Source organism: Talpa occidentalis, unplaced genomic scaffold (assembly GCF_014898055.3).
Source record: "Talpa occidentalis isolate TD23 unplaced genomic scaffold, MPIMG_talOcc4v2.1 talOcc4.8, whole genome shotgun sequence".
Classification (NCBI taxonomy): Eukaryota; Metazoa; Chordata; class Mammalia; order Eulipotyphla; family Talpidae; genus Talpa; species Talpa occidentalis.
The window spans coordinates 111,430,151-111,451,073 of NW_023605194.1; the positions used below are offsets into that span (position 1 = coordinate 111,430,151).

The 20,923-nt window shown below is 40.0% G+C and overlaps 1 protein-coding gene across 1 annotated transcript in view; it reads right to left on the reverse strand.

Annotated features, from left to right (window-relative positions):
- Positions 1-664: 664 nt before the first annotated feature.
- Positions 665-20,923, reverse strand: part of LOC119234771 (collagen alpha-1(I) chain-like) — a 36,974-nt gene continuing 16,715 nt past the window's right edge. Inside the window, exon 2 of the mRNA XM_037497770.1 lies at positions 665-2,112. Within this exon, the coding sequence (XP_037353667.1) occupies positions 665-2,112 (1,448 nt within the window). The remainder of the gene's footprint in view (positions 2,113-20,923) is intronic.

Sequence of the window (20,923 nt, forward strand, 5' to 3'; positions counted from 1 at the left end):
CAAACTATTTTGACTTTTTAGTTGGATTTAGAAGAATATGAAAAACATGTTATAGTTTATTTAAAGCATAATTATATGTTAGATATTTAATGGGCACATTCAATTTTTATTGGTAATAAAAATCATAATACTGAAGTAAGGATTAAAAGCCACTTAGGGGGATGCAGAAATATTAATTAATGATATCTCAGTATTTATATTTAATAGAATTATTCTTTGAAATTACCTTGTCTCAAAGTTAAAGCATAAAATGAATTTATAGATGTTCTGCCTTTAAAGCACTTTTATACATAGAAAAACTTACCCTTTTACATATGCTTCTGAGGAAAACTAACAGTTTCCTCATTTATTACCATCAGTGTGGTTTTTTTGTGTCTAGACGTGTCCACTGAATTGTCTTTTTCTAATATAAAAATTAGTTAATGTCCCTATGAATTTCATGTTATTAGTTAATCCTTGTGAAGAAAGATCCAAGGAAAAATAACACTAATTATGCCTGTAATTCAGGGAAATCTTTCATTTCCGTACAAGGTGGTTTTAAACCATCCAAGCCAGGACATCCCTTTTTCTCAAAGGTTACGACTTTTTTTTTAACCCCACAGCTCTGTGCTCAGGAAACATGGCAACAAGGCCCAGGACATATGTCAGCCGGTGTGACTTGGCATCACCATCTGCGGAGGGGCCCGCGCTGGGACAGTCCAGCCACGGTCCAGTCTCTAGAAATGACAAGAAATAAGACAAACGCGAAGCCTGCGCGAGGGCGGCCGCGGCCCTGCTCTGGCCGCTCTGAACCAGGGGGCGAGTCTGTGTCAGCTCCGGTGTCCCCCCGCTCGCGCGATGCCCTTGCAGACAGAGCCGAGGGGCCAGCGCCATCTGTGCCCGCCGCGGGGCAGCGCCAGGGCGGAGCCGGCAGGTCCCAGGGCCGTGGGCACCGGCCCCGGCGGGTCCCTGAGTCCCAGCGCCAGGGCCGCGGGCACCGGCACCTGCGGGTCCCTGAGTCCCAGCGCCAGGGCCGCGGGCACCGGCACCTGCGGGTCCCTGAGTCCAGCGCCAGGGCCGCGGGCACCGGCACCTGTGGGTCCCTGAGTCCCAGCGCCAGGGCCGTGGGCACTGGCACCTGCGGGTCCCTGAGTCCCAGCTCCAGGGCCGTGGGCACCGGCACCTGCGGGTCCCTGAGGTCCAGCGCCAGGGCCGTGGGCACCGGCACCTGCGGGTCCCTGAGGTCCAGCGCCAGGGCCGTGGGCACCTGCACCGGCGGGTCCCTGAGTCCCAGCGCCAGGGCCGCGGGCACCGGCACCTGCGGGTCCCTGAGTTCCAGTGCCAGGGCCGTGGGCACCTGCACCTGCGGGTCACTGAGTCCCAGCGCCAGGGCCGCGGGCACCTGCAGCTGCGGGTCCCTGAGTCCCAGCGCCAGGGCCGTGGCCACCTGCACCGGCGGGTCCCTGAGTCCCAGCGCCAGGGCCGCGGGCACCTGCACCTGCGGGTCCCTGAGTCCCAGCGCCAGGGCCGCGGGCACCGGCACCGGCGGGTCCTGAGTCCCAGCGCCAGGGCCGCGGGCACCTGCACCTGCGGGTCCCTGAGTCCCAGCGCCAGGGCCGTGGCCACCTGCGCGCCTGAGCAGTTTCCTCTCCACGCGTGCGGCCGGCTCCGCTCTCGGGGCAGCGGTGACCTCGCCGGTGGCGGGAGGCGCGTCCCGAGCACGTGCGCTCTGCGGTGAAGACCCACCCTGACCACGAGGGTAAGTGGGGTGTGGCTGTCCGGTTTCCCGGGGGGCGACCGCGCAGGGGCGGGTGGGCGGCAGGGCGCGGGGGAGTGAAATGGTCGTGAGTGCAAGTTTGCCCAGTTTCCCAGTCCCGCCGCCCGTCGCAGGGTCGCGGAGACTCGGGCCTCTGTGCCGCAGTCGCCTCTCCTTGAAAATGGAGTCACAGGCCTCCCCGGGGAGGGCTGCGGGGCTCGTGCGCGTGAGCCGCGGCAGAGCGCTCGGAATGGCGCGAAGCTGCAGTAAAATCGCCCCGTTGGGTCCAGCCTTTCCGAAGGCGGCCTGGTGGCCGGTGTCCTGGGGGGCCTGCGCCGCGCCCGCGCCCCCGGCGGAGTCCTGACCCCGGAGTGCACCTGACGCGCTCCGAGGACCGGCCAGAAGACCAGCGGGTCACCTGGGCAGGCGTGAGCTTGTCGTGCAAGGGGCCTGTGGTGCAAGGCAGGGGAAGCCCCGCACACTTGGGTAACATTTTAGGGCAATTTTGTGGTAAATGTGGGCCCTGATGGGAGCTCTCGCTGGGTGCGCACTGGCTGCCTGGGGGTCTTTTCCTGACAGTCTGGGGTCCGTGTCCCTCTCTCCGGGACGCAGCCTCCTCCCACAAGCTCCCCCCACCCGGGGCTGACCCTCTGAGGCTTGGTTAGGGGTGTTTCCTCCTGGGCACTTTGCCCCAGGCATCTGCTCTAGGATTACTTTTCTTCCAAAAAAGCACGACACCCCCACCCACTCCGCCTCCAGCAACTGTGCTATTTAGAACCCCCTAGGGGCTCCCCTTTTCCTTAGGCCTGTGGACTTCCGCATCCCACCCGACCCCAGGCCCAGGCCCCACAGGCCCTCCGCGCAGCCAGATGGCAATCCGGCTTCAGAGCAGGTGGGGAGGGAAGCCTTGAAGAAAAGGGGGTCCCTGAGAGGCCCGCACCCGGTCCTGCTGGAGAAGTTCCACCACACTCCAGGGGAGCGGGCCCCTGTGTGGGGGAGGCAGAGGAAGCCCTTAGGAATGACCCTGAGTTCCTCTGTCCTTTTCATTTTCTTCAAGGGAATGCTTAGCTGTTGGAGGGGAGTTTCCTTTAGTGCCTATCTGAATCTCTCTGCTTCAAATTCTCTCAAATCTCCTCTTGGTATTTGGATAGAAGCTTCTGGAAGTTAAGGTGTGTGTGTGTGTGTGTGTGTGTGTGTGTGTGTGCACTAGCGCACGCTCACTCTTCCTCAAGGGAACCAGGCTTTCAAGACGATTTTCTCATTGTGAACTTAATAAATCCGATTTAATACTCAATTATGAGCAATTTCTTTTTGGGCGCGGAGCAGGGTTGGGTTTCTTCCCTGAAAGCAAGGAAAGTTCTTGATTCAATGCCTCAGAAAGCCATAGGGAATTAAAAATACATGGTTATATTGTTTTCAAAATATTATAACTGTTATATATCTATCTCGTTTAATGTTACTTTCTGAGTAAATTTCCCTTTTGTGATCCTCAACTTTCATGAAATTTTTATTTAACTGTTCCAGTGTGGTTTTAGCTGTGGTTTACATTAAAGCATTAATAGGGAACTACAGTCTTCTCTACCCCAGCCCAGGATGGCGTGACATTGGAATAAAGGAGATGGTGATTTCAAGGGGAACAGATGTGGCCTGTGTTGTATTGTCCAAAAGCTAATTCTTACATCAGGAGCCTTTCTCCACTCCTAATTTTGGAGGTTCTGGGTTAAATTTTGTTAATGAGGGAGGTTATTTTGTCCAGAAAAACTTAGTATTTGGCAATCTTTTTACCATTTTCCTGACTAGTGATGTTATTTTTACTGGTGAGCAGATTCTCTCTTTAGGAGCTGGCCTTGTATTACTCTGTCCGCTCTAAGTAGGACTCTAACTCTTATTAGGGTGCAGAGTCAGTAAGAAGTGGTTGGGTGAATCCTGCTAGACTTTTCTTTCTTGACTTTTATCTCTTCCATGACACATTTAATATATGGAATGATGTCTCCCTAGCTTGGGAGTCTGAGAATGTGCCTTCTCAGTCACTAACATGGAACAGAGAACACAAAATACTTGATTAAGTGAGTGAAAAAGCAACCAAACCAGCATTTGCTTGGATTCTGAGGTCAGGATGAAACCCCCCTGGAAGGATCGGAAGGCAGAGGGTCATCCTCAAATCTCTGCCTAGTGAAACCTCTGGAGTGAGGAGAATAAGATCCTTTGGTTCTTCACCAGCCTCAAGTTTCAGGGTTTTGCTGCCCAGAAAGTGGCTGGGGGGAAGTCAGTGAGTCTGCTTTGATGCAGGGCTGGGGTGCCCAACCAGCTAGCTCTTCACCCCACCAGGCACTCTCTGTAAACACCAAGCCCCTGAGAGAAAGGGCCTCTCTGCAGAGGGAACCCCAGCACCCAGGCTGTGCTGTTGCAAAGAAAGGACCACCAAATACTGTAGCTCAATTGAGGGGTAATATTTATTTATTTCCAATTATTTTTTACGGAGGCAAAATTGGCTTGCTTCATTTTATTTGTTTTAGGGGCTACAGGTTCAAACCTCTACAAATGTGTGTTTTCACACCTGCCCACCACCAAAGCCCCAGTAACCCTCACTGTGCTCCCTTGGACCCCATCCCTCCTGACTGCCGTCCCACCACCTCCCCTTCTGGTTACCTCAGCTTTGCAGTCAATTGGCAAGGGCTGGTTTGGGGTGACCCTTTTTCTGTTTCTATTCTACATGTAAGTGAGACCATCCAATATGTCTTTCTCCTTCTGACTTACTTCACTTAGCATTAACCTCACTAGCTGAAAGTATGGACACTTCTTGAGTTTGCACGTCCTCCTTGTGCAGGAGCCCTGCTAGTCTGTGTTACAATTTAGTACATGCGCCTCCGAAGCGAGCACAAGGGAGAAGTGTTTTGCTTTCTAATGTGAGTCCAGTGGTGAGTGGTCCACGCGGATAGGAGAGCTCCCTGACTTCCAACACTGCCCCAGTCATCTCCTTTTCCTGAGGAAATGAGAAAGGGTAAAGGGAAAGCCCAGGGCAAGCCGTGCTGGCTCTCAGGACATGACCTGGATGCTGCATGTATCTCTTCAGCCAGTACTGGCACTGGCCATACCTCTCTTCGAGAAGGCTAGGAATGTAGCTGTGACCTGGATGGGCTCATGCCAAGCAGACCTGTGTGGATTTTCTTTCTAAAAGGAAGAAAGGGAGATACACTAGATGATAAATTTATGTTTTTGCCTCAAATAAGATGTTGAAGGCAAGTATCTAGCATCCAGCATCTAATATAAGCTTATTTATAGGGACAATTGGAAGGTACAAGATGATGGTCTGGGGCATGTGGTAGTTGACTTTTGGGTTGAGTTTGTAAGCTGGTTCATGAAATCATTTGGTTTAGGAATTTGATGTGAGTATTTGATAACCTGAGGTACAATTATTGATCAGGGGAAATTATGCAGTAAGTGTTCTTCTTTTATTATTGAAGTTCTTTGTGACGCTCATAATTCGTTTTTCTTAATAAGTACTCCTGTCCAGTCATTATTCATTCTTGTGAGCTTATCTTGTCTTTATATTTGCCTTTTCAATTAAAATCTGTACTAACAAGAGGACAAGAAGTCTAGGAGGGTTATTGGCATGAGACAAGTATATTTTGCTTCATTCAACATGGGTAATATTTCAAGCTCAGAAAAGAATTTTATTATGTATTTATAAAGGTTTCAAGATCTCATATTTTGCCTTTAATCAAATAGTGAGAAAGGTATTTATTCCTGTTCATGCAAATCTAAATTCTGCTGGTGGTAATTCACAATAATTTGATAAGAATTTGAAATGAAGGAAATATTAAAAATACAGCATGCACTATGACATTACCATCTCTGACTGATATTAGGATTGGTGCCAGAAAGAGATTATTTTTGACACTTGAAATATAAGAAAGATGCATTGCATCTATTTGACATTATCATTTCTGGTGATGTGAAGTATTTTCCTTAATTTTAACCCTGGAGGGAAAGACAAAAGGTTAGTCCCTTTTAGAAGATTAAAACATACTTTTAATCTTATTTCTCAAGGCTAAGTAGAATGAAGATTCAAGAAGTAATGTGGACAAGTCAGCAATATTTTCAGATTACTGAGCCAAGTATATAGTATTACCTTATTTACTGTCATGAGGGGTTATTGTTTACATTTTGCAGAAGAGTGAAGTGAAGCTTGGACCTATTAAGCAGAGTAACTTATTTGACAGCAAATGTTTAACATGGTAGAAAAATTAAGGCCTTTGGGAGGTGGTTAGGTTTAGGTGAGAGCGTGAGGGTGGAGCCCCCATGGTAGGATTAGTGTCTTCAGAAAAGCAGTAAGAGACCTGAGCTCTTTCTCTGCTCCTTGAGGATAACAATGAGAAGGCAGCTCCCATCTCTGAATCAGAAAAGAGGGCCTTCTCTAAGAACCTAGCCATGCTGGCATCCTGATCTTGGACTTCCAGCCTCCATACCTGTGAAAAAGATTTGTTGTTTAAGTCATTCCATCCATGGTATTCTGCTAAGGCAGTCTGAAGTGACCAAGACAGATGTGTGTTCTGTTTTCCTTTTAACACAGTATTTTTCATCAACTTTAGAGAGGTGTCAACAATATGATTGCAATATTTTTACTAGATGGGTGCAATAATAAATAATGCTTCTATTCTTTTGTCTCTTACTACTCTTTAGTAATATATATATATCGCCAATTTTTTTTCCTTAGAAACTTATTTTGTAATTGTTTTGGAAAAACACAATTGGTTTACCATTGTGTTTTGTCTGGAAATGAAGCAAAAGCCTTGACAAAGTTTCATAATTCAAACTGCCCCATGGGGACTAGAGGAAATGGACCACAGGTCCAATAAAATTCAATATCAAGGCTTAGGCGAGATAACTACAGCTGACAATGCAATTGTTCTAGCAGCTTCTGAATTTGCGTTAGAGCCATATTCACTATATATGTTTATAATATTATTCTAAGCTACAATATTCAGATTAATATTTTCTTCTATTATGCTTCAATGAACCCACTCTAAACTCTATAGTCTATTGGTGGAGCTTTGGAACTTCACATTAGACAATAGTAATGAAACATTTGAAACTGTAAAAACCCAATAATAACAAATGTAAGTAATAAACACACAAATGATGTGAAAACATGTTACCTGAGATGAATTGCAACCTGCTAACTGGATGTTAGTTATGGTGAATAATCAACATAATCTTTGTAGTGTATTTGCACAATCTTGACTATAAGTGTTTATCTGTTAATGATAAATTATATTCATTTACTTCTCCTCCAAAATTTTATGTGCAATTAAAGTCCATATAAGAGCACAAAATAAAACAGAAAAAGAAGACAAAGTAAACTATTTAAAAATAATTTTACATTAGTGACGTAAAAGTTACTTTTTATTATCTATGCTAGATACTATTATAGTGAAATCTGTATTGTTAAATACATGTGAAATCATGTCAAAACTGTGATTTAATTTGTTTATTTTGATAGTTGATTTTAATGGATTGTTCTAACTTTATGGAAATGATTCTTCACAAACATACACAGATTCAAAAGAGGAGGTATGTCTTTGGCTGCGCTTAACATTTTTGATAATTTTTTTTTCAGGTCTACTGGCAAATTTCTCATATGTTGTGCAAACCATCAGTCCCCTCCCGTGATCAATGCTGATAAGCTGGAATAAGTTGCCCCTGGTCTGCCATAGATCCTAACTCAGGATAATATTCATCACTCATTAATACACATTTCATTCAGATTTGGCCAAGAGACAGTGCCATGACTCAAAGCATTTCTGGAGATAAACATAGGGTTGCAACAGATCAGCTGATACACTTGCTCTTACACCATCCACCCCATGGCACTTAGTCCAGATTTCTTAATCACAGATTGGTCATCCTCACTCCTCTTTCTGTATTTCCATGGTATTTATAGAACAGAAAAATCAGAAAAATAAACACCAACTTACTATTCATTTATAACACTCAATGAGGTATAGGTATTGCTTTAAAGTAACACTTGACTTTTCAAATATTCCAGCACATAATTTTTCATAATCACATAAATGTAACAAACTTTTTTGTTTATTTATTTCAACTACTGTAAAAATATGAAAAGATTATTTGATCTTGGTGACTTGAGAAGCAGAGAGGAGAGTATTAGATGATATTGACTGGATTAGAGATGAACAGAAAATCCTTGTGTGTTAAGTAGATCTGTGGAGCATGTGTCATGGAATGTGAAAGACACAATAGAGGAAAATCATATTTGTTTGCACAAGGGAGATATAGAAGCAGGTGAGGGAAGAAGTCAACTAAGAGAGCAAAGTTCAGGAGTGGTGCTCCTATTCCTAGAACAATAGCATATAAAGGCAAAATTGCCAAAATTTCAGGTAATACATCAAATTCAGTAACTTAGAATTCAGTTACATGATGGGTGTGATGCTTTAGTTCATCATTCATTCATGTATTTTCATTTCAATACATATTTCCTTAGTATGCACCTTGTGGCAGAAATCAGGTGCAGAATTGACAGGGTTAAACAAGACAGACAGAATCACTCTTCTCAGATTTTTATATTCAGATAGTGACTAAGGACAGTTTGCCTTGATTTTAAGCTGGTGAACAAATGTAGTGATGCATTGCTTCTTCCCTAATGGGATTGACATTTTTTCCACAGTCTGGAGTAGGAAGATGCTAAAGGAGAAATCTTTTAGGTTTGGGAGAAATGTGGTAAAATAAGGTCTTCAGAATGGATTGGTAAGAAACTGCATAGTTTGTGTTGAAAGTCTAAATCCATGTACAAAAGTCAAGCTCCCAAATCTTTTATTGCCATGATAGAATTGGGTCTTGATGTAACTGGCTATTTCAGAAACCCACTTGGTTTTGCTTTTAGAGGCCTAGACTAAAATGAGCACAGACTGAGACTTTGTTCCCTTGATGGTTGTTTTTAAAGGTAGATGTTTAACAAAAGATCCACTCAAGCAGTACAGATGTTATAACAGTCAAACCTCAATATCTCCTTCTGCATCATCACTTAATGTGATAAGTACTATATTCAAGCTCTATGGATTAGAAGATTCAAACTTAAAAATAAACATCTTCTATCAGCTATAGAAATACAGCTTTCAATTTATCTTGCTTCTTGGAGCTTTCATAAGCTGACTTATTTATTTCACTTAACCGCTTAAAATGCTGAAATAGTGAGCACCAATTTATGCAGGTAGACTTGATAACAGTAAAATCAGAAACTTCACTAGCCAATCAAAATTCTTGTCGCTTAATGGAGAAGGAAAGAGCCTTTATTTCCATTTTATTAAAACATTTGCAGTTACTTACTCTTAAAGAAATAAAATAAATTCTCATGGAATTAGCTGGCACTTTTTAAGACTCTTATGTAAATTGGCAGAAGAGCTTAAGCAGTGGTAAAAGAAGCTGATAACTATTGAAAATATGAAAAACCAGACTGCTTTGACTTGTGCACATATATGTGGCTGCATTTAAATGTTGAACACGAACCAATGGCTTTCTTAGGGGAAAAAAGAAATTTCAGAAGTAGGCACAAGGGAGCAGAATGAAACAGTCTTGGAGATGAAATGTGAAGTGAAAGAAAGGCGAAGAAATAATTGGGGGTCTTAGAAAAAAAACCTGGAATTTAGGTCATTATATGATGACCTAAATCTGAAGGCTGAAAAAGGAAGGCACCAAGTAAGAAGTAATGTACCCATGGTGACGTGGGTAGTTCTTGCTTTCCTTTGTTTGAAACAGTGCCTACCGTGCTCAGATCTATAGTGCTCCTTGTCATAAGAAAGTCATCTGGATTTGTAGTGTGGTTTATGCATTTATGTGTCATTTATCTGTCTTTTGATGAATGGCCAATATATGCTTCAGAAATGCAGATCTAATTTTCAAAGCTGTTTTAAACAGTATTTTGAGAAACAATGTTATATTTTGAGGGGAAAGCATAAAAAATCACAGCTTTGCTGATTCTACAATTCTTAGCTCATTTTTCATTTGTTTCAATTATAGAGTCTAATTAAACAATAATCCCTGCACATTTCATTGTAAGAAGGATTATATAGCAAATGCCAAGGTTAATTATTGGACAACCAAGTCTACCAATGAATAGGGAATGTTGTAATTAGGTTTATATAAGAAAAAGTGTGACTGTGCACTTTTTGGATGTATAAAGCTATCAGAATGCATATGGCTACAGAGAACCAGTGAGGGATGGAAAGTTCTACATCCAGTGCCCTTAGCCGGACTTGGCATGCACTAGTTGGTTCCTAAGAAGAAACTTTGCTCAGCACATCTGTCTTGGATTGAGGCTACATGGATATGGACTCTTATTCCTGAGAGATCAGTAACCAGACAGTAAGCAAGAACTTCAATATAAAGCACAAATTTACTGTAGAAAATAGAAAAGTTTAGTTTTAGAATCAAGCAAAATTGGCTTAGTTGTATAGTCTTAGATGTTATATACATTTCCCCACCTTGTTTTCTATCAAATGGAAAAGTTGGATCTAGTGATCTTTAAAAATTTTCTTACCTCTAAATTCTTCAACTTATTTTTAAATTCTACATTTGATGTCCTTCCTGGTCATTCATTTTATTACAAAAGTGAAATCAGGCTTAATTTTCAAGCTCTGCTATTCAGAAGAATGAACTCGATGGATTTTTGATGGTAATACTATTATATTAGACCATTTAAATTTAATAAAATATTTGTTTTGCTTCCACTAATATTACAATTCTACACCAGTTCAGTATTTAAAAACAAAGAATATGATCAATTAACAAATTAACATATAAATCATCTTCCTCATGCTGGGGGCCTCCTGAGTAGTGAGACATCGCGAGCTATCGCATCATCTCATGAATGTCTCAAGGGAGCATCACTCAGGCATAATTTAAATAATGGTTATTTTAGGTAGCCAAAAAATTTGGTTTTGAGAGTTAAGGGAGTGCATCCCTTTAGAAAACAAAACAATCCAAAACAGAACAGTCAAAACACCACAGATGATTACTGGAGGGGATGATACTAAGTGAAATAAGTCAAAATGAGAGAGACAGACTCTGGATAGTGTTGCTTACATGTGGAATATAGAGACACTAAACAAAGGGTCAGATAAAACCAAACCAATAACAAACTCTAGAAATCTGACTGTAGAATTGAGTGTCACAGAGTGTGAGGGAGTAGAGAGCAAAATGGGGAGGGCGCCCAATGGACTGTGGTGGAGGACAGCGCATGCCTTGGTGTGGGAGTGATGTGGTAACATACACCTGAAGGGTGTGATCCTAGACCTCTAAACCATATGCAGTGTTGTAAAACGATGTTAATTAAAATAAAAAAAACACCAAAAAACCAGCAAAAACTATGTATTTGGTGGTCTAAGATAGCCATTGAATCATTTCTATCATTATTAAATTTCAATTAAGAAATGATAGAATAGACAAATTTTTCTTGAAAAAAGTCCAAATGTCCATCAATTGGTGAATGAGTAATCAAAATGTGATATATTTAAACAGTGGAATACTATTTGACAATAAAAAGACATGAACTTTTGATACATGCTATACCAAAATGACTCTTGAAAACATCCTGCTATGTGAAATAAGTCAGACACACAAGGTCACATATATTGTCTAATTCCATTTATTTGACAAGTCTGCAACAGACAAATTCTGCAACAGACAAATCCATAGAGATAGAAGGTAAGCTAGTGGTTGCTAGGAGCTGGAAATAGGGGGTGGCAGAAACGAACTGCTGATGTACAAGATTTCTTTTTTGGAGTAATGAAAACTGGGAATTATATAGCTATCTGGAGTTAGATGATGGTCATACAATTCTGTGAATTTTCTAAAAACCACTGAATTGGATACTTTAAAAAGGTAATTTGTGGGGTATGTGAAATATATCTCAATTTTTTTAATGAAGGGAAAAATCTCCAACACCAAATTATAAACTCAGCAAATGACATTAGGAGACCATTTATTAGAAAGATACATGTTAATTTAATTTTTTATTGAAGTAACTTTGCATATATTTTCAGAAGATCATTAACAATAATTTCATCTGTGATGAGTTATATCATCTTTTTTTCTTTGGGAATCCTTCTTTTTGATCCTGTATATTTTTCCTAGGAAAATAGTTATCCAGGTTTCACATATTTTTTAAAGGGTTAAGCTGATAGTTCTTCTGTTATATATTCTGATCTTAATTATATTTTTCTCCTTGATTCAAATGTTAAGACTTTATTATTTAAAGTTGATCCTTAAAGCCACTTCACTGGCTTCATGTGCTGTAGGCATGTGTTATAGACATGAACTTTTAATACATGCTACACCCAGATAATTCTTGAAAACATCTTTGTGACTCAATATATGTATAGTTTTATAAATTTCCCTGAACATTTGAGAGTATAGACTTCTTAAGTCTGTTGAATATTTTTCTATTAGAGCTATCTTACTTATTGCTATTATATGTATATTATGTATGTATTTGTATATTGTCTATCTATCTATCTATCTATCTATCTATCTATCTATCTATCTATCTATCTACCTATCTATCTATGTATCTTTTTATATAGCCTTACCTTTTTGGGGGTGTTTTCTTGATTTCTTATGAAATGGGAAAGTTGTAATTCTTCTATTTTGTTTCTATTGTTCTTGTGTTTCTTGTGTCATTTTTGCTTTGTTTTGGTGCTATATATTATTTTTGATACATAAACTTATGGCAGTTCATTGTGTATTGTACCTTTTTATCTTTATAAACTGTCTGCCATGCCTAGTTTATTGCTGTGTAACTCCACAAAGTCAATGTTCCCACCCAGGTCTTTTTCACCGACTCCTCATCCATCACCCATTTGGTTGGATTTTATCATCAACTAGTGTTTCCAGAATGACTCATGATACTATATTCTTCAAATTCTATATATTTGAAGTCGTTTACCTATTAAAAAATTCTTAGTCTTTTAGATTATTTCTATGGCAACTTTGTATTCTTGTATGAATGTTGCTAGGAATAATCTTGACATTAAGCTAATTTTCTCCCTTAAAGTTGAATTGCTTTTTTTTGTATCTAGAAGTTTGCCAGAGATAACTTTATCTGTTACCCTGGGCTTATGTCTGATTTTGCATTTGCCTCAGATTTTTGATATTTAAAAAATAACATATTCTATAAATAGTTGCATTACAATAAATCTGGATTTATTTGGTAAGCCTTCACTCTGTTCTTCTAGCCTCCACCTTGAAACCTGCTATTAATGCATGTACAGTGAGCAGTTTAGTGTGCAGTTAAATATGAAAATTGATTAGCAAGTACCCATTTCACTTATCTTGAAATGCAAGTGCAAACAGTTGATTCCAGCTAGCTCCATTGGTCTTTGGTGATGGCGGTGGGTGAAATGCTCTTTGCTGCTGCCTCTGTCGGCCATTTGATGTACCAGTCTGTTGTAGTGTGGCTTGTACCATTGTTTTTGAGAAACACAAAGCAGTTTCAAGAAGAGAAGATCATTGTGCAAGTAGCTCAGAGCAAGGGCAGCGCCTCTGTTGGATGAACAGAGATCCCATCTGCATCAGGCAGGGATCGCTCAAACTCAGAAAGGAGCCTGCATGACCCTGGTCTTTTGCGTCATGATTTGGCATTTGCCGACCTGGGTCAGTAGTTACATTCCCGATCACTGTCTTCTTTCTCTCTTCCATCCTACCATACCTGCTTCTGCAAAGGTGGCATGTCTGCCTGGCCCTTGTTGAGCTGTGCCTCTCCTGCCACTCCGGGCTGTTTAGGTGTGCCCACCTTGTCTTCTCCCATTTACAGCAGTGGTTATTGGTTGACTCCTCTTGGTTTATCACTTTTGGAAAGCCCCTTAAGGTGCCTGAGGTTTGTGTAGAAGTATTTTCCTTCTTAATATCCTTTCTTGACTTAGTCTTAAATTTGGCAGCTGTTTAAAATAGATTCTGGGTTGGAGCTATAGTGATTTCTATTATTACCAAAAATTGTTTTGTTTTGTTTTTGTTGTTTTCTGTCTGAGAATTAAATTTCTTTATACATCTGCCTATCTCTGACATTGCCACTAGTTGGTCTGTTGTGGTTGACTGCCCTCGTCCAGGCTACTACCTTCTTACTCTCTGGATTCATGTTTTCTGTCTTCATCTTTCTGCCTCTGTCTTTTCTCTCTAACATAAGTACATGTATTCAGATATGTAATCTCACTCCCGTCTAAGATCACAATAGAAAATGAGTTTCTTATTTAGTATGAGATAAGTGGTAAATACTTGTAGATTGGCAATGAAGAATTCTATGGTTTGGTGGTGAAAAAGAGTAAGAGGAAATAAATAGCTCAAACATTTTTTTGCTGAGATTGACTTAATGCTTTTTGAACTCTGTCAGCTGAAGTAAGCTTTTTTGCCATTCTTTAAATCTCTGTTTCAGCTGATTACCTTGCAACTGATGTTGCTTAAATAAGGAACAGATTCTGGGAACCTTTATAAATGAACTCACAATATCCTTTAAAGACAATGAACTATGATTTTCAAGGTATTTCTAAAGAAGAACAGATCCATTTTCCATTCAATTTCTCCCATACTTCCATTCAGAAAACAGAAATAAAAAAGAAGATTATCCTGCATCCTTGCTGACTAGTTCTATTTTTTAAAATTTCTCTTTATGTGCAAGATGAGTTTTAGAAAGGTACCTTAACTATTAAATCATAGGATGCATTCTAGGACAGAGCATATTTCATCCAAAGCCTTTAAGGAGTGACGCCATCTGACCTAGCAGTCAGGATGGTTGCTGTGTGGAGAAAAGGTTGTGAATGCCAAAATTGGGTGCTCCATTAGGAGGCTACTGAAATAATGAGAATGATACAGTAGGGTGGCAACAAGTAATGCAATTAGAAACATGTTTTGAAGTAAGTCTTGCTGATTAACAAGATCTGGGAGTGAGAAAAAGGCAGAATACAGATGAGACCAGACTTTCTGTCCTGAGCAAGTGTGTGGACTTGCGGTGATCTAAGGTGGAAAAGAGAGAGAGGTCGCTGGTCATGAGAAAAATTGCAGGATCTCACTTGGGACATGTTTTGTCTGAGGTGTTTATTAGACAACCAGTGAGAAGTCAAGCAGGCAGTTGGAGCACGGAGGTCTAGAGAGTCATGAAGAGGTTTGGATTGAAAGTATTATTTGGGTGCCTTCAGCAAAGCCATTAGTCTGGATGAGGGCATAGCTAGGGAATGAGTGTGAAAGGAGGCAGAAGACATCCTTGGGCACACTCACCTTTAGAGTTTGCAAGAAAAGGGTGAACTATTCAATGAAATGGAGCGAGACTGGGAAACCATAGCAATGTAGAACCCGCTCCCAAGACAAGAGTCCACATCAGCTGTGGCAAGTGCTGCTGAGAGGTCCATGAGATCAGGACTGAGAACTGAGCCTTCGTCCGTTGTCAAGAGATCCTTGGACACCTGGAAAAGACTTTATAATTAAACACTTTCTCTTCCATGAGTATTCAAGCTTCAACAAAGCTCTGTACCTTCCTTGCTCACCAGAATATACATCACTTAGCATAATAAGCACTTGAAAATGTTTTTGATTGAATGACTTCACTAAAGATGACTCAGTTTCAATCTTCATCTCAGGCCTACTTCTGAGGTCCCATCATCTATGTTCAACATCCAGGGGAATGAATAGTGCCTGGATTTATCACAGTCACTGCCAGTTGTTATGTGCCTAGCATGGACCAAGCTCTGGAATAATAAGAATTATATATATATATAAAATATGTAAAATATATATTATATATATATATATATTTATGTAAAAAATCAGCTAGGTGCTATTAGTCTCCTAAAGAAGTTTGCCATAATTGGGAAAGCAGACAAATGAATAAACAATTAAAATGCCTTTGGATTAATGAAGTGGGAAAATGTGGTGAAGAGGCAGAGAGAGGTCGGGTGAGTCTGGGGTTGAGGGCAGTGGGAGTGTGGGCAGGTGAAGACTTCCCAGAGGCTGTATCCATGGTCTCCTTAGTAGGCATCAACCAAGTGAAGGCACAAGGGAAAGGCAAACCACAGAGCAGCATGTGCTAGGTATGTGGGTGAGAGCAGCAAATAAATACGTATTTATTTGTCCCCCAGATAAACTCATATTTCTTTCCGTGGTTTGAACTAATTCTCCTGCTCCTCTGCTTCCCAATTACCCAAGCTCCATTCTAGATGTTTTATTCATGGTTTGTTTTTGCCTCTTGTCCTCTATTCTACCCCCTTTATTTGAGATAGACCCCTCTTTCCAATAGTGCATTTTCTGTTTTCCTTTATAGAAACTCATGTCTTTGGCTGATCCCCCCTTGAGTGGGATCTGAGTTGCTTCCTCCCCACGCAGGGCACTGCCTAGACTGTTGTTCTTCCTCCCTTCCTGGTTCCCTTCTTCTTTCCTCCTCTACAACTTCCTCCAAATCTTATTCTCTAAGAAACTTGGAGTTTCCGAAATTTATCATCCTGTTTAATACCTCCAAACAGCGCTTATGCCCACCTTAACTTCTTCCTTTGCACACTGTTCCCTTCTCTGGTGATTTAAACTCATGCTATTCTGTAAGATAGTTTGCATATCACCCTAATTGCAATGTATTCTCAAGATAGGCCAGATTAGGCAACAGTAATAAACATTGTCAAAATCTGGGACTTCATATGACAAGTTTATCTCACGTACTTGCAAAATCCTGCCTGGGTCTGGGAGGAAATCTGGGCATAGGAATGTTGTGAAGGCTCAACCTCCCAGAATCTTTCACTCTTATAGTAACTCCATATCAACAGTGCTTCCTTGACCCGGGGGACAGGCGACGCATGCATAGAATATTGTGCACTGGTGATGAAATGCTTCTGGCTGGACGTGGCACATGTTGCTTCTGATCACATTTCAATGGCACGTGTCCATGCATGTATCCAAAGGGGAAAGCGCCCTGAAGGAAAGGAAAACCAGCAATCTTAGTGATATCAGTACTGGCTGCATTGCAAGATAAACTGGCAGGTAACATTAACGAGAAGTCCAGAGGAAATCCTGTTGCTGTCACTTAATTCCAGTAAGTCATTATACACATGACATAATGTCTCTCTGCCTCTGTTTTCTCAGCTATATAAAATGGGAACAATAAGATCATTTATCTTGAAAGGGTCATTGTGAGAGTAAAAGCGCTTAGAATAGTACCTAGAACCAAGAACAAGTTGAGTCATCAAGAAAAGGCCATTTTTTTGCCCAAAAATAGATGACTGGATCAAGAAGATGTGGTACATATACACCATGGACTATTACTCAGCATTCAAAAAAGATAAACACATGCCATTTGCAGCAACATGGATGGCACTGGAAGGGATCATGCTCAGCGAAATAAGCCAGAAAGAAAAAGAAAAATACCGGATGGTCTCACTCATAGCAGGAATCTAGAAAACTTAAATAAGGGACCAGGAAAAAGAATAACTATAAGAAAGTGAAAATCAAAATCAACAAACCACTATGAACCAGAGACACTCTTTGGGGGGTGTGGGGTGGGGAAAGGAGGGATTGGGGTCAAAATAAGGGGATTGCAATTGTATGGGGAATATAAAAATAAAATTTAAATTTAAAAAAAAAAAGAAAAGGCCATTTTTACTATGAACTCTTCCTTGAGTTGACTGCCCCTCCTTCCATCTTACAGAGTCAAACTTTCGTCCTCTATGTTTTCACTCTATGTTTGCATCCATAAATGGTTGCCTTTATTTAAAATTATTTATTTAGATGAGGTTGTTTCTTACAACTAGGATTTTGCCCGTTCTATATTATACTTTTGAATCTACATGGAACCTGCCATCAAAGTAGGCATTCAAATATTTCATGTGCATAATGAAAAAGTGAATAAAGGAATGAGCTGGTGGTTTCAAAACTTTGCATTGGAGAATAATAATATTTAGTCTTACAAACACAATGCTTCCTATTTTTTTCTTAAGTTGTATTCCTTGATATTCTTCCTCCTAAACTATGTATACATGTATCAAAAAATGAAAGCATTCTTGAGCTGAATATTTTCATGCTTACAAGAATGTTTTCCTCCCTCAACAATTCATCTGCTTTCCTACTCTGCATGTAGCTTTAGTGTTATCTGGGAGTTTGTTAGAAATAGACCCTACCCAGGAATTACTGAATCAGAATCTGCATTCTAACAAGATTCCAGTTAATTCATAATGCACACTAAAATTCCAGAAGCTCTGTTCCACAACACTCACTCAGTAGTCCACACAAGTGCATGTGTCACCTTGTGCCCTTGAGAGGGACTGAGAGAGCTCAGTTATCTTAAGAGGTTTTCATTGACTGTTCATTCTGAATAATTTATTACTCAAGAAAAGAGTTTGCACCAGTTGATCTATTATCAGCAGAGTGTGTTTGGTATTTGGGGAATCATGGATTTAGAATTTTTTTTCAGAAAGTTAAGGGGTTTGTCATTCATTTAACTAGTGTTAATTGATTTATTATTATTTTGTCAGGGGGCATAAAAAGCATACCTGAGAGAATGGAGGTAGGAGGTGGGTAAGTCACAAGTGGTTTCTGCCAGATGGTTTTATGATGTGAAAATGAGCTATTTCTTCTGTACATTAGCACATCTTAATATTGTAGAAGATTTTGTATAGGTTTTGTGCTACTTGAGAAGAGATGAGGCAGCTGAGCCTCATGTGTGTCCATAAAATGGGCAGTAATCTTTGTCCTGGATAAAAACACTTTAAACTGTTTTCCCTGCTGTAAATGTCTTTCATGTGAGTGGCTGAGAGTCATCCAGGTGAAGAGGGCACACACAAGTGCTTCCCACCTGCTCAAGGAATAATAGGGAAGCCGATGGAATCTAGTCTAGTAGTGATTTGGTGCTGCTTAAAAGTTTTATATTTATATTTTTATATATATATATACACATATTTTAAGATTTATTTATTTATTTATACAAGCACTCTGTACAGTCAGAAGTGTGGGAGGGTGAGAGAATTCACCAGATCTGGAGCAGGGAGCAGAACAGGCAGACTGACGAAATACACTTCTGAGGGGTGCAGCGGGCACGGCAGGAGAGGTCTCTGCGCCATGTGGGACCCTTGCCAGTGGCCAGGGATCGAACTGGCACTGCAGAGGCTGCGGGCAGCTTCACAGCTGAGTGCTCAACCGCTGCACCACCAGGGGAGGCCTTTAAAAGTTTATATTTTAAGAACTGTCAAAGGATCCTCTCTGGAGGCGCAAGGGGTTGAGACACAGAATTCCCTTTCTGTATGAAAAGTAGCCCCCAAATTTCTTACAATTCTGGGGTGCGTTTGGCTATAGTAGCTAGTGCAGGATACTGATGTGACTGTATAAATGTGGTCCACAATGTTTTCATAGCAATTCTCCCCAAGAATCATCAGACTAAATTTGAATCCAAAAATTGTTTTTAGTGTCTACTGAGATTGCTATATTCATTTTTGTTTTTCTCACAGATAAAAAAAGACATTAAAGATTTATTGGATAATATATTCATAAGCAAGTGATAAATGTTATTATCTATCATGAGAAGAAACACATGCTGACTTTTATTTTTGTTGTCTCTTAACATATTTTCTAAAAAATGTATCAAATGGAAAAGATGCACATTTACCCAAAGATAAGATACTGCTGCATCTTTTTAGAAACCTTAACAGTTTGTACAGCTATTTTAACTTGTTCTGCTGTATTAATTGGTACTTATGATAAATATTTCTTGCATAACTAATTATTTTGTAATGCTATTATCAACATATATAGAACACATCCTTTTTATGACAATTATTAGGAATTAGTGAAATAACTGAACTGAGACTTGTGACAGGTATTGTAAACCTATAGGTCATTTTGGGAAGAACAGCTGTATTAACACTACTGAGCTATAGTGAATAATATGCTAAAATATTCATTATTCATGTGTGAAGCTTTATGTGGATATATGTTTTCTTTTTTCTTGGGTCACAGTGGAAATTTTGGACTTTATGGTACATTTGTATATAATGTTATAAGAAACTGCCAACCATCTGTATCTGTAAATTGTCTGTATCTATTTTACATTCCCTTTATAGTTTAGGCTTTGCAATTCTCCACATTCTAGTCAACACCTGTTATTGTCTGTCTTTTTGATTATAGTGTTTCTAGTGGGCATAATGTGGCAGCTCATTGTGGTTTAAATTTGCATTTCCCTACTGATTAATTATATTAATTACATTGAGTGTCTTTTCATGGACTTATTTTCCATCCATAATTGTTTTTGGTGAAATGTCTACTCAAATATCTTGTCTATGTTTTGATTGGGTTGTTTTATGGTTAAATTGTAAGGGTTCTTTGTAGATCTGGATGCACATTCTTTATCGGATGTATTTCAAAATCTTTTCTTCCTGTTGGTGGCTTGTTTCATTTTGTTAATGTCATATTTTGAAGTGCAAGTGTTTTGAATTTTGAGGAAGTCCAGTCTTTTCAAAGGACCATATTTCTAATCCATTGAAATGGACTGTCTTTCTGATCTTTTAGAAATCTATTTCCCTTGGCAGTGTTTATATTTTTCCATTTACAAGTCTTCCACTACTTTTATTACATTGGTTCCTATGTATTAGATATTTTTAAAATTCCACCTAAGTCTTTGGTATGATCAGAGATGGTTTTAAAGGTGCAAACCCATATATTACAGTGGGTATGTCTGATGATATAATAAGAAATGTCACTTTATTTTTAGAGTCTTGTCCATATTTTCGAAATCGTTCATAAGGTTCGTGAATCTTTTTCACAAGTTGGTAATAACCCCAAAGTAATAAATTATTACTATAAAAAAGAAAACATAGGAAAGGGAAGCCTTACTGATAATAACACATTAAGCCTGTTATATATTACACTCTTACTTCATAGCAGGAATTTTCCTAAAAACTTTACATGTATCACCTCATTTAATGTTTTCAATGATTTTATGTATCAGCTCTGTTATTGCATCCATTTTACTATTATGGAAACTGTGAAACAAAGTCGTTAAGGTACTTACCCAAAGTCTCCAGACTTATAAATGGCAGAGTAATAATTTGAACTGGTTCTAGATGCCAGACTCTTAACCACTGAGTATTGAAATAAAATCCATCAAAATATTAATCATAAATATCTCTCATCAGTAGGTTATGATAGGTTTTT